This window comes from Capricornis sumatraensis, chromosome 4 (genome assembly GCF_032405125.1).
Source record: "Capricornis sumatraensis isolate serow.1 chromosome 4, serow.2, whole genome shotgun sequence".
In the NCBI taxonomy this organism is placed as follows: domain Eukaryota; kingdom Metazoa; phylum Chordata; class Mammalia; order Artiodactyla; family Bovidae; genus Capricornis; species Capricornis sumatraensis.
Window position 1 is genome coordinate 85,198,753 of NC_091072.1, and position 14,198 is coordinate 85,212,950.

A 14,198-nucleotide genomic window follows, 5' to 3' on the forward strand; every position below is an offset into this window, starting at 1 on the left:
TCTCATTTTTAACAGATTAAAAAGGCTTCAAGTTTCTATACCTTTCATTAACATAGAACATACTATTTTCATGTCACAACTTAATTACTCCTAAAAATTTCCTAACTCAAAGTTTAAGTGCTTCTAACTTTCTTGCAAAAAAGTATTTGGAAAGTCTGTTTGATGGTACTATTTGCCCCAAATAAATCACCTTATATACAATAAGAAAACTCATGAAATATTTTCTATTCTCAAATTATTAGATCATATCACCTTTATATTGAAAAGCCAAGGCTTCATGGCATCAACTTCTGCTTGCCCTTTGCTGAGGTCATAGACTGCAAGATACAAGGCTCGTTGGGTCATAAAGTGGGGATGAGTGCTGTAGAATTCCTCACGACCTAAATAAAGATTGGAGAACTTTTCAGTCTTCCAGAGAATAGACAAGAATTCTCTTCTTCAAAAATAGTTAGGTGGCACTACCCACTATTTATCATACAAAAAAAAAAGAGAGAGAGAAACAATCAAAAGATAATAGCTACAAGATTACACTGGGTTTTTACTAGGGATTGATAACTTCTTGCTTATGTGTCAGCTATGTAGCTTCAGCTGACACATGCTGGTTCCTAACATTTCCTTCCATTGCTTCTTCATTCTGGGGGCAAGGGAAGAATTAGGAGAAATAAATGACTGGAATAATTCCATATGATCCCCATCAGGTCTCTGTAGTATTGGAACAGAAAATCCAGTTTTTAAATCCCTGTTTTTAAAAAGATACCTGAATAAAAAATATTAGCAAAATAAATACCTGCAAAATCCCATACATTCAGAATGAGGTCTTTCTTCCCTTTGCCTCTTATTTGGATGGGCCAGTCCTTCACATCAATGCCAACTGTGGCACCTTGCATCCCAAGATCTGATTTCTTGATTTTCATTAATTGCTGCAATAAGGTGGTCTTGCCACTCCCAGTATTTCCCACAATCATAAGTTTCATTCGGTTATAGGGCACAGCCTTTTTCAACCGCTGCTGAAGAAACCTGGTATTTGAAAAACAAAAATAAAATAATAAACTGCTTAACAGTGTACTTAGGCTATAGGTGAATTCTTATGCACTGAATTATTTTAAATATCAAACTGTCATAATGTACAGTATGCAAAAGAGCACATAACTCATACTAACTTAATAATGCATGTGTCTTTCAATGCATTGTTAATATATCTACTTTGTTAGTGATGTTGGTTGGTCTAGCTGTTAATGATTGGAAGCCTCATCAAATATAATGACACTAGAAAGAATCAAAGTATCAAAATATTTGTAATACTCATTAAAATTTTATATAAAACACATACACAATTTCTTTAAATATCACAAATAAAACTCTAAAAATTATAAAGCATAAAATTTTACAAAGCCCATAGGATAAAGAATCAAGGTAGATCTATGTTCAGTTTTTTAAAGAATCTCCATAATGTTCTCCACAGTGGTTATACCAATTTGCATTCCCACTAACAGTGTAAGAGGGTTCCCTTTTATCCACACCCTCTCCAGCATTTATTGCTTATAGATTTTTTGATGATGGCCATTCTGGCTGATGTGGGGTGATACCTCATTGTAGTTTTGACTTGCATTGTCTAAGAATTAGTGATACTGACCATCTTTTCATATGCCTTGTGGCCATCTGTATGTCTTCTTTGTAGAGATGTCTATTTAGGTCTTTCATTCATTTTTTTATTGGATTGTTTGATTTTTTGATATTGAGCTCCATAGGCTGTTTGTATATTTTAAAGGTTAATCCTTTTTCTGTTGCTTCATTTGCAAATATTTTCTCCCATCCTGAGAGTTGTCTTCTCATCTTGTTTGTGGTTTCCTTTGCTGTGCAAAAGTTTTTATGCTTAATTAGGTGCCAATTATTTGTTTTTATTGTCATTATTTTACGGGATAAGTCAAAAAAAGATCTTGCTGTGATTTATGTCAAAGAGTATTTTTCCTATGTTTTCCTCTAAGAGTTTTACAGTTTCCAGTCTTTAATCCATTTTGAGTTTGTTTTTTATATGATATTAGGTAGAATTCTAATTTCATTCTTTTACATGTAACTGTCCAGATTCCCCAGCACCACTTACTGAAGAGGCTGCCTTTTCTCTTGCCTCTTGACTTGTACTCTTGCTTCCTTTGTTATAGATTAGGTGACCATAAATATGTGGGTTTATCTCTGGGCTTTCCATCCTGTACTGCTGGTCTATATTTCTATTTTTTGTGCCAGTACTATACTATAGTGTTTTGATTAATATAGCTTTGTAGTATAGTTTGAAGACAGGGAACCTGATTCCTGCTGCCCCATTTATCTTTTACAAGATGACTTTATTTTTTCAGGGTCTTTTGTGTTTCCATACAAACTATAAATTTTTTGTTCTAATTCTGTGAGGAATGCCATTGGTAATTTGATAGGGATTGCACTGAATCTGTAGATTGCTTTGTGTAGTACATTAATTTTCTATCAATTCTATCAATCCTTTCTCTATCAATTCTTCCAATAGAAGAACATGGTATATTTTTCAATCAGTTTGTATCCTCTTTGATTTCTTTCATCAGTGTTTTTTTAGTTTTCTGAGTGTAGTTCTTTTGCTTCCTTAGGTAGATTTATTCCTAGGTAATTTATTCTTTTGTTGTGATGGTAAATGTGATTACTTTCTTAATTTCTCTTTTTACTCTTTTGTTGCTAGTGTATAGGAATGCAAGAGATTTCTGTGCATTAATTTTGTATCCTGAAACTTTACCAAGTTCATTGATAACATCCCAGCAGTTTTCTGGTAGAATCTTTTGGATTCTCTGTATATAGTAACATGTCATCTGCAAACAGTTTTACTTCTTCCTTTTCAATTTATATTCCTTTTATTTCTTTTTCTTCTCTAATTGCCATGGTGAGGGCTTACCAAACTATGTTGAATAAGTGGTGAGACTGGACATCCTTGTCTTGTTCCTGATGTTAGGGGAAATGCTTTCAGTTTTTCATCACTGAGAATGATGCTTGCTGTGAGTCTGTCATATACGGCCTTTATTATGTTGAGTAAGTTCCCTCTATGCCCATTTTCTGGAGAAGAAAATGGCAACCCACTCCAGTATTCTTGCCTAGAGAATCCCAGGGACAGAGGAGCCTAGTGGGCTGCCGTCTATGGGGTCGCACAGAGTCGGATGCAACTGAAGTGACTTAGCAGCAGCAGCAGCAGCATGACCATTTCTGGAGAGTTTTTATCATAAACAGGTGCTGAAATTTGTCAAAAGATTTTTCTGCATCTATTGAGATGATCATATGATTTTTATTCTTTAGTTTGTTAATATGGTATACCACATCGATTTATTTGCATATATTAAAGAATCTTTGCATCCCTGTGATAAACGCCACTTGATCATGGTATATGATCATTTTAATTTGTTGCTGGATCCTGTTTGCTAGTATTTTGTTGAGGATTGTTGTGTCCATGTTCATCAGCGATATTGGTCTATGATTTTCTTTCTTTTTTCTTTTTTTTTTTTTTGTAGGTCTCCCCTGGTGGCTCCATCTGTAAAGAATCTGCCTGCAATACAAGAGACCCAGGTTTGATCCCTGACTCAGGGGAGATTCCCTGGAGAAGGAATCTTTTTTTGCAATATCTTTGTCCTCTTTAAATATCAGGGTGATGGTGGTCTTGAAGAACGAATTTGGGAATGCTTCTCCTTTTGCAACATTTTGGAAAAGTTTTAAAAGGAGAAGAGTTAGCTCTTCATTAAGTGTTTGACAGGATTTGCCTGGGAAGTCATCTGGTGCTGGACTTTTGTATGTTGGAAGATTTTTAATGACAGCTTTAATTTCATTACTTACGATAGGTCTTTTATATTTTCTACTTCTTCCTGGTTCAGCCTTGGACCAATCCCACTGCTGGGCATATACCCTGAGAAAATTATAACTCAAAAAGACACATGTACCCCAGTGTTCCTTGCAGCAGTATTTACAATAGCCAGGAGATAGAAGCAGCCAAGATGTCCATCAATAGATGACAGGTAAAGATGTGGTATATATATAATGGAATCTTACCCAGTCATAAAAAGGAATGAGATTGAGTCAGCTGAACTGATGTGGATGAACCTAGAGCTTGTCATAAAAAGTGAAGTAAGTCAGAAAGAGGAAAACAAATATCATATACTAACGCATATATAGAGAATCTAGAAAAATAGTACTGATGGACCTATTTGCAGGGCAAGAATAGAGACACAGACACAGAGAACAGACTTGTGGAAACAGGTAGGAAGGAGAGGGAGGATGAATTGAGAGCAATATTGACATATATATGCTACCATTTTTACAACAGTGAGAAGCTCCTGTATAGCACAGAGAGCTCAGAGCACAACTCCATGATGACCTAGATGGGTGGAATGGCAGGGGAGGCTCCAGAGGGAGGGGATGTATGTATACATAGAGCTGCTTCACAATGTTTTACAGTAGCAACTGACTCAACATTGTAAAGCAATTATATTCCAGCAAAAAAATATCAAAAACATCAAGGTAGAGTATACAAGCATACTGTTATATTCATCCTTGATAGTGAGGTTCTATTTGGTACATGTATTCATATATGGTATACATAATGTATATATTCATATATATTGTACATGCATACATATAATGTACACAGAAAGGAAGAGCATATTGGTTAAACTACATTGATACACATAAATGATTTTACTATCAGCAGATAATATGTTGTTATTCCTAACAATTTTAATGCAAAAGTAATTGAAACTTACTAGAAGTGCTACAAGTGGCTAACAATACCACCTTTAAATTAACAAAACATGTAAATGTTCTCAAAAATAAAATGGATACAGAAAAATACATTTAACTATGTTAAAATGTTGCCACAGTTCAAAATTAGAATGGTAAACTAAATCATAAGTGAATCTTAGGGAATATTAACTGATTCATTCTCACAATTAATAGGACTCCGAGGAACATTCTTGATAATCTTCATCACCAATAAACAAGAAAATCAAAGTTCCAAATATCTATTTATTAAGACTTCACCATTCTTTGTCATTCTTCAAAGAAGCAAGTGAGAACTACAATTTCTAAATTATTCCAGGTCTATGTTCTCTCTAAAAATGTTTAAAAGGTTTAAAAATATTTAAGTTACATAGTAGCTTGATAGCATAATACTCTGAAAACTTCTTACAACTAAACATTTAGTAAGAATTGAACAAATTTTATATGAGCATCTTTTCCAGTTTCAGGAAGGAAAATCATGGGAAATAATTATGCAGGATGAGGAGTAGTGTTTTTTAGCATAGCTGCTGACAAACACTTTGATCATAAAATAGAAAGTTAAATGTAAACTAAGAAAATTTAAGGAAGAGAATTAGGTAACTAGATAACTAGGTAATTAGGAACTACAAGTTCACTGATAATGCAACAATTATTAATTGTATGCCAGACTCTGTGTTTGGTGCCACAAATGAAACAGAGAGTAAACACAGCGGATATTATAGGCAAGTTAAGCGTACATTGAGAGGTGATAACTGAGTTGAAACCTGTAAGATAAATATAGATAGGAGCAGTTTGTGGAAATAAAAACATGATTTTATGAGTAGGTAACAAGATTAACATACTCAAATGGTAACAAAGAATAGAATAAAGTTCATTATTAACGAAGTTCATAAAGTATAAAATCAGAAACAAGCATACTTGAAAGTTTTGCTGGTTTCAAAAATGATCAGGTTGAGTAGGTTATCAGCTTCATAGGCAAAACAGAAGTAATTTTATATCCTTTAAGTAACTATAATGCTTTACGATATAATAGACATATGATAAATCCTTCCTACATGAAACCCAGATCGAGAAGCCATTATATTCTGCTCTATTTCTTCAGATTGATAATTGGTAATAAGAGAACAAAGATTAATAATTTCCTTTTAATAAGGAGAAGTAATTTTCTCAACCTTAACTTGGCCAGGAGGAAATAAAAAGCTCTGCAGTGGCACCAAATAAACCCATTCACTAAGTAAAAGGCAAATGACATAGAGTACATTATGCTAGATGGTCCTATACATTCTTTTTTATGAACTGTAACTATATATCCACCAAAGTAACCAGAAAAGGACATCAGGAACAAATTCAGTTAAAAAAATAAAAATAAAATTATCTAACCTTATGATGTCTTTGGCTTTACATCCTACATGTTTAAAATCAAAATTAAGATGCAGTTCATCCAAAGGAAGATCCCATATTTTGCTTAATTTCCCCATTTCATTGGGAAAGGATCTCAGGTCCAAGTTGTAACTAACATCAAGAGAGGTCAGATTTTCAAGACAGCCAATCTCAGGAGGAATCTTAATGAAATAAAAAAGAGCAAACGCTGTTGGTGGGAAGTAAGAAAAGTGTGCTACCAAAAAAACAAGATGCTACTAGAAAACAAGAGAGGCTCAGAGAATCTATGAGCAAACTGTACAGCCTTCCAACAGAGTTCTAAAACTTTCCAAAGGTTTGTCATAGTTTCCATCAAAAATGTTTGAAAACATAAATATAAAGGACTTACCCAAAACAATCTATGGCATTTGTTTATAATCTTTTAAAACCCATTCTCCCTTGGAAGCATATTTCATCACTTCACAACATTGAAATAAAGAATTTTTTTATATGTATCCAAATCCAATCATCGGTGGCTTCAGGCTATTCCCTCTCACTATGTTCTTCAGCAAAACCAAAGATCTAATCATCACAAATTTACATATAACTTAATATTCTCAAAATACAACTAAATGTTTAAACCTTAGGTGGCATAATAATTGCAATATTCCAAATTTTTAAGTAATACTCATTATTTTTATAATAGCTAACAGTAATCTGATGCAAAAAGAGCTAGGTACCAAAACTATGCAGTTATTCTGGAACCTCATGGTTTCAGACACTTTACTCTCTTTGGCTTTTATAGACAATAGGCTTGAAGCTGGCAAAAAATATGTTTTCTGGGATGAATGGACAGTCAATTTCAGATTTATAATAAAGACTGGTCCATTTGGGTGAGGGGGTGGGGAGTATGATGGAAGAATACAGAAATTTAAGAATGTGGAAAACAATGTCAGCTGAAGAACAAAGGCTATACATGGCCTGGTGAAACTTGAGAAATGCAGCATGTCTGAGAGTCTGCTAACAGATCAGAGATTTCATGGTAAATTGACACAATTAAAGCATTACATGTATTTGCAATTAAACATATATAAATACATATTCAAAATAAAAGAAAGTAAAAAAGGCAATCTTTAAGGAAATTAAGCATGTTAGTAAACCCATTTACCTCAGGGTAGGATTAGATCTTACTCAAAAAGTAAGCAGTATCAAATAACAGATTTCGAAATGATCATCTATGATAACAGACATTACAAAAGCACATTTTTTTCAACTGGCAATAATTTTAAACAAATTTGATCTCTTTACCTCTTTCAGTTTATTATGAGAAAGATGTAGTTTCTCTATTCTAGACCATGCACATGCTTTTTCACTCAAGTCCAAGATACTGATCTGATTATGACTAAACAAGAGTTCCCTTAAGTTCAAAGATCTCCAGTGCACAGGACCTGGTAGATATCGAATATCATTGTTGCTCATATCTAAGGACCGCAGGCTGAAAAAATACAATGTCGAGAATAAAAATCAAATGAGTATTTCCTAAATACATGAAAATGACATCACAAACAACTTTCAGCAGAGTGAGAATAAGATATAATTTTAAAACTAATATTATTTAAGTCAGTCCTAATGAGGCAGATGAAACTAGAGCCTATTATACAGAGAGAGGCAAGTCAGAAAGAGAAACAACACTGTATATTAACGCATATATATGGAATTTAGAAAGATGGTAACAACAATCTTAAATACAAGGCAGCAAAAGAGACACAAATGTAAAGAACAAGCTTTTAACTCTCTGGGAGAAGGCAAGGGTGGTATGATTTGAGAGAACAGCACTGAAACATATGCGTTACCATATGTAAAAAGATGACCAGTGCAAGTTCGAAGCATGAAGCAAGGCACTCAAAGCCGGTGCTCTGGGACAATCCAGAGGGATGGGGTGGGGAGGGAGGTGGGAAGGGGGTTCAGGATGGGGGGACACATGGGCACCCATGGCTGATTCATTTCGATGTATAGCTAAAACTATCACAATATTGTAAGTAATCATGCTTCAGTTAAAAGAAATTAATGAAAAGAAAAATTTAAAAAAACTTATATATGAGTACACAGGGGTGGTTTTTTTGTATATGTAAAGGTATATGTGGTAGGAAAAAAAAGCATGTCTTAATAGGAACATTTAAATAAGGCCCAATAAAAACTAAATTGAGGTATAATTTCCCTACTTCAGAAATATAAAAATGTCAATCAGAATGAAAGACTGTATTTTACAAACATTTATGATGCATGAGAAATCATAATCAACAAATGCAAAAACAGTCATTAAAATTCCTGCCTTCTATACAAGATTCACAAATATGTAGCTTCCATTTCTCTCTTCAATCTCATTAAAATCTGGAGGGATTTTTCAGAGGTCAGGTCCTCAAGTTTATTACCAGCTTGTCTCAGTGTGAAATATATCATAACACTGAGCATGATATCTTGTAAACAGAAGGCCCTCAATGAAAATTTGTTGCTTTAATGCAGGAATAGCTACCCAAAAAGAAAATGAAGTGCTCAGTCATGTCCAACTCTTTGCGACCCCACGGACTGTAGCCTACCAGGCTCCTCCATCCATGGGATTTTCCAGGCAAGAGTACTGGAGTGGGGTGCCATTACCTTCTCCAGGGGATCTTCCTAAGCCAGGAATTGAACACCCAGGTCTCCTGCATTTCAGGCAGACACTTTACTGTCTGAGCCACCAGGGAAACAAAGTTTGTAAGAAACAGCAGGAAACACATGTCACATATAAGTTGACATGTCTAAAAAGACTAAAGATAGCAACTGTGGTATATTTAACTATGTAAAAGGTTGCCTGGACTTTTACTACTGTTACTGATTCTTTTCACCAACATATTTGAAGCATGATGAATTAATTCTAAGATCTGCTAGACTAAGATTCAGATCTATAAAGCAATATTTTTGCTCTACTTTGTAAATGATATTAGATTTTGCTCTAGTTACTTTATAAAAGTTGAAAGCAAAAAAATTAATTTGACTATATGAAAGGCAGGACACATATGTGTGACCAACAATGCGACTGAGACAAAATTGACAACTGTCAAGTTGTTCAAAGGCAATGCCTCTTGGCTTTAAGACTAAGCTTGGAGCCTAAAGTTGGCCAAGTACATGCTCATTTGTGAAACAAGAGAATAAATTGAAAGAGATACATAAAAAACACTGGAAATGTACACCTGAAGATGGTGTTTGAAGAATAGTGTAATTCAGTTCAGTTCAGTCACTCAGTCATGTCCGTCTCTTTGCGACCCCATGAATTGCAGCACGCCAGGCTTCCCTGTCCATCACCAACTCCCAGAGTTCACTCAAACTCATGTCCATCGAGTTGGTGAGGCCATCCAGCCATCTCAGCCTCTGTCATCACCTTCTCCTCCTGCCCCCAATCCCTCCCAGCATCAGAGTCTTTTCCAGTGAGTCAACTCTTCACATGAGGTGGCCAAAGTATTGGAGTTTCAGGTTCAACATCAGTTCTTGCAAAGAACACCCAGGACTGATTTCCTTTAGAATGAACTGGTTCGATCTCCTTGTAGTCCAAGGGACTCTCAAGAGTCTTCTCCAACACTACAGCTCAAAAGCATCAATACTTCGGTGCTCAGCTTTCTTCACAGTCCAACTCTCACATCCATACATGACCAATGGAAAAACCATAGCCTTGACTAAACGGACCTATGGCAAAGTAATGTCTCTGCTTTTCAATATGCTATCTAGGTTGGTCATAACTTTCCTTCCAAGGATACAGCATCTTTTAATTTCATGGCTGCAGTCACCATCTGCAGTGATTTTGGAGCCCCCCAAAATAAAGTCTGACACTGTTTCCACTGTTTCCCATCTATTTCCCATGAAGTGATGGGACCAGATGCCATGATCTTTGTTTTCTGAATGTTGAGCTTTAAGCCAACTTTTTCACTCTCCTCTTTCAATTTCATCAAGAGGCTTTTTACTTCCTCTTCACTTTCTGCCATAAAGGTGGTGTCATCTGCATATCTGAGGTGATTGATATTTCTCCCGGCAATCTTGATTCCAGCTTGTGCTTCTTCCAGTCCAGCGTTTCTCATGATGTGCTCTGCATATAAGTTAAATAAACAGGGTGACAATATACATCCTTGATGTACTCCTTTTCCTATTTGGAACCAGTATGTTGTTCCATGTCCAGTTCGAACTGTTGCTTCCTGACCTGCATATAGGTTTCTCAAGAGGCAGGTCAGGTGGTCTGGTATTCCCATCTCTTTCAGAATTTTCCACAGTTGATTGTGATCCACACAGTCAAAGGCTTTGGCATAGTCAATAAAGCAGAAATAGATGTTTTTCTGGAACTCTCTTGCTTTTTCCATGATCCAGCGGATGTTGGCAATTTGATCTCTGGTTCCTCTGCCTTTTCTAAAACCAGCTTGAACACCTTGTAGTTCACGGTTCACGTATTGCTGAAGCCTGGCTTGGAGAATTTTGAGCATGACTTCACTAGCATGTGAGATGACTGCAATTCTGCGATAGTTTGAGCATTCTTTGACATTGCCTTTCTTTGGGATTGGTTGAAGACTGACCTTTTCCAGTCCTGTGGCCACTGCTGAGTTTTCTAAATTTGGTGGCATATTGCGTGCAGCACTTTCAGACCATCATCTTTCAGGATTTGAAACAGCTCAACTGGAATTCCATCACCTCCACTAGCTTTGTTCGTAGTGATGCTTTCTATGGCCCACTTGACTTCACATTCCAGGATGTCTGGCTCTAGGTGAGTGAGCACACCATCGTGATTATCTTGGTCATGAAGATCTTTTTTGCACAGTTCTGTGTATTCTTGCTATCTCTTCTTAATACCTTCTGCTTCTGTTAGGTCCATACCATTTCTGTCCTTTTTCAAGCCCATCTTTGTATGACATGTTCCCTTGGTATCTCTAATTTTCTTGAAGAGATCTCTAGTCTTTTCTATTCTGTTGTTTTCCTCTATTTCTTTGCATTGATCACTGAGGAAGGCTTTCTTATCTCTTCCTGCTATTCTTTGGAACTCTGCATTCAGATGCTTATATCTTTCCTTTTCTCCTTTGCTTTTCGCTTCTCTTCTTTTCACAGCTATTTGTAAGGCCTCCCCAGACAGCCATTTTGCTTTTTTGCATTCCTTTTCCATGGGGATGGTTGATCCCTGTCTCCTGTACAATGTCACGAATCTCCGTCCATAGTACATCAGTCACTCTATCGATCACATCTATTCCCTTAAATCTATTTCTCACTTTCACTGTATAATCATAAGGGATTTGATTTAGGTCATACCTGAATGGTCTAGTGGTTTTCCCCACTTTTTTCAATTTTAGTCTGAATTTGGCAATAAGTAGTTCATGATCTGAGCCACAGTCAGTTCCCAGTGTTGTTTTTGCTGACTGTATAGAGCTTCTCCATCTTTGGCTGCAAAGAATATAATCAATCTGATTTCGGCGTTGACCATCTGGTGATATCGATGTGTAGTGTCTTCTCTTGTGTTGGTGGAAGAGGGTGTTCACTATGACCATTGTGTTCTTTTGGCAAAACTCTAGTAGCCTTTGCCCTGATTCATTCCTTATACCAAGGCCAAATTTGCCTGTTACCCCAAGTGTTTCTTGACTTCCTACTTTTGCATTCCAGTCCCCTATAATGAAAAGGACATCTTTTGGGGGTGTTAGTTCTAAAAGGTTTGGTAGGTCTTCATAGAACCGTTCAACTTCAGCTTCTTCAGCGTTACTGGTTGGGGCATAGACTTGGTTTACTGCGATACTGAATAGTTTGCCTTGGAAATGAACAGAGGACTGTATAAATTTCTAGCTCTCTAGGAAGAAACCTTACTTATGACATTAATCTCCTAATAAATTTTTATAAATAAGTGGTCTCCAAACACATTTTCAGCAAAGCAATATGTTTAAAATATTAGACCATCTGTATTCTATACGTGCTTGTATGTCAGAATTAAGAGTCTGAAATCAAACTACCAGTGTGGTGGTTTGAACTATGACTTTGGGAAAGTTACTTCCTCTCTTTAATGAAACGGTGTTCTCATTATAAAGTAGAGATGATAATAGCAACTACTGATATTCATAGGATTATTAAGAAGATTAAAGATATGACACACTGTTAAGCAGTTAGAACAGTGTTCCACACATTTTAATGCTAGTTTTAAATTGACTACTATATATCTGTCTCACACCTTCCATTGCTAAATTACAACTAAGGATTATTTGCCTGTATATGTATATATATATGCACATGTACCTTTATGGATTTTGCTTATAATATATAACACTAGTAGAATAGTTGTTTAAGATGACAACACCTTTGAAAGCCATTTAATATCTGAATTTTCAGTTAACATGAAACTTTATTTTTAATGAAATTAACTAAAAATATTCCCAAATACCTGAAATTACAGAAATTTTCACCAAAAATGTCATTCAAACATAATTGAAATATAATTTCAAAGTTAACAGTGTCTTAGCAACATAATCCCCAAAGCAAGTGAAATTTTAAAAGTTAAAGTGACAGCCAGTACAATCTCATTTGATTATAATAATGTAACCATTAATTACTCTTAAATTGTTTCTATGCAACAACACATTAAATTAAAATAAAAGTTTAAAAGTCCAAACAACAACTTAGGTCTTTTGCCTAATAAAAATCAAACATTCATAGATTTTTAAACATTAAGCTTAGTAGGTTTAGAAATCAATTACATCTATATGTCTAAATTAAAACCAAGTTTCTGAGTTCTGTTTCAGCTCATGTGGTTTGTAAAATTAAAATGATAAACTTACTGTGGGAGATGTAAAATTGCTTCTGGGACACATGTGAATCTGTTTTGAGATAATTTTAGGCTTGTGATAGAAGAAGGCAAAAAAGGCATAGCAGCTAAGAGAAAATAAAGGTGAGTTAATGGACATTTTAATCACTTTAACTAGATTTCTACCAGATTCCACACTAAGACAGCTATCAGTGATCTGACATGTAATTTAATTTCTATTCTTACTCTGATAATAAAAAGTTCTACTTTTAAAATTAGTTAATACTACCACAAAATATTAAAATAATACACCATAATTATAAGAATCTTCTAACTTTAAAGCTCTACAAGTGTCTAAATATAAACTCTTCTAACGTCTTCACAAAGGAAAAATCATTAGAACATTCATTTCAAAGTATGTGTGATATTATGTGACATATACTATGCGTGCGTGCAGCGTGCTAAGTAGCTTCCGTCGTGTCCTACTCTTTGCAATCCTATGGACTGTAGTTGGCTAGGCTCCTGTGTCCATGGGATTCCTCAGGCAAAAATGATGGAGTGGGTTGCCATGCCCTTCTCCAGGGAATCTTCCCAACCCAGATATCGAACCCATGTCTTTTATGTCTCCTGCATTGGCAGGGGGGTTCTTTACCACTAGCACCACCTAGGAAGCCCTATATATATTATATGTTAATTCAAACTACTGAAGTAAGTTTAAAAAACCATTTTGGAATATTTTACTAATCCGCAGCATGATATAAAAATTCACTTTAACACCGTCTTGTAAAGAATATTCTATGGAATAATTATGAAAATGAAATTGAAAGTGAGAGTTGCTCAGTTGTGTCTAACTCTTTGCGACCCCATGAAATATAGCCTGCCAGACTCCTCTGTCCATGGCATTTTCCAGGCAAGAATACTGGAATGAGTTGCCACTCCTTTCTCCAGCATATCTTCCTGACCCAGGAATCGAACCCAGGTCTCCTGCATTGCAGGCATATTCTTTACCATCTGAGCCACCAGCAAAGTCCATTGAATAATTATGGATGTTACTTAATAAAAGCATTCTTTGATCATATGATCTTCAGAGAATGGGGAAACATTAGGCCAAATAAAGTGAAATATCTCAAAGCTGTCAACACCCAGGTCTCCTGCTTTACAGGCAGACTCTTTATTGTCTGAGCCACCAGGGAAGTCACACCAAAGCTGTCAATATTTTAACGCATTTTATGAATTTCCAAAAGGGAAATACAGTATTAAAACAAGGTAC

General features: G+C 35.5%; 1 protein-coding gene across 1 annotated transcript in view; it reads right to left on the reverse strand.

Moving 5' to 3' along the window:
* Positions 1 to 14,198, reverse strand: part of LRRK2 (leucine rich repeat kinase 2) — a 214,171-nt gene that overhangs the window by 104,931 nt on the left and 95,042 nt on the right. The window contains exons 26-30 of the mRNA XM_068971009.1: positions 12,963 to 13,056; positions 7,444 to 7,630; positions 6,157 to 6,338; positions 788 to 1,017; positions 253 to 380 (exon numbers count right to left, since the gene is read on the reverse strand). Coding sequence (XP_068827110.1) covers positions 253 to 380; positions 788 to 1,017; positions 6,157 to 6,338; positions 7,444 to 7,630; positions 12,963 to 13,056 — 821 coding nt within the window. The remainder of the gene's footprint in view (positions 1 to 252; positions 381 to 787; positions 1,018 to 6,156; positions 6,339 to 7,443; positions 7,631 to 12,962; positions 13,057 to 14,198) is intronic.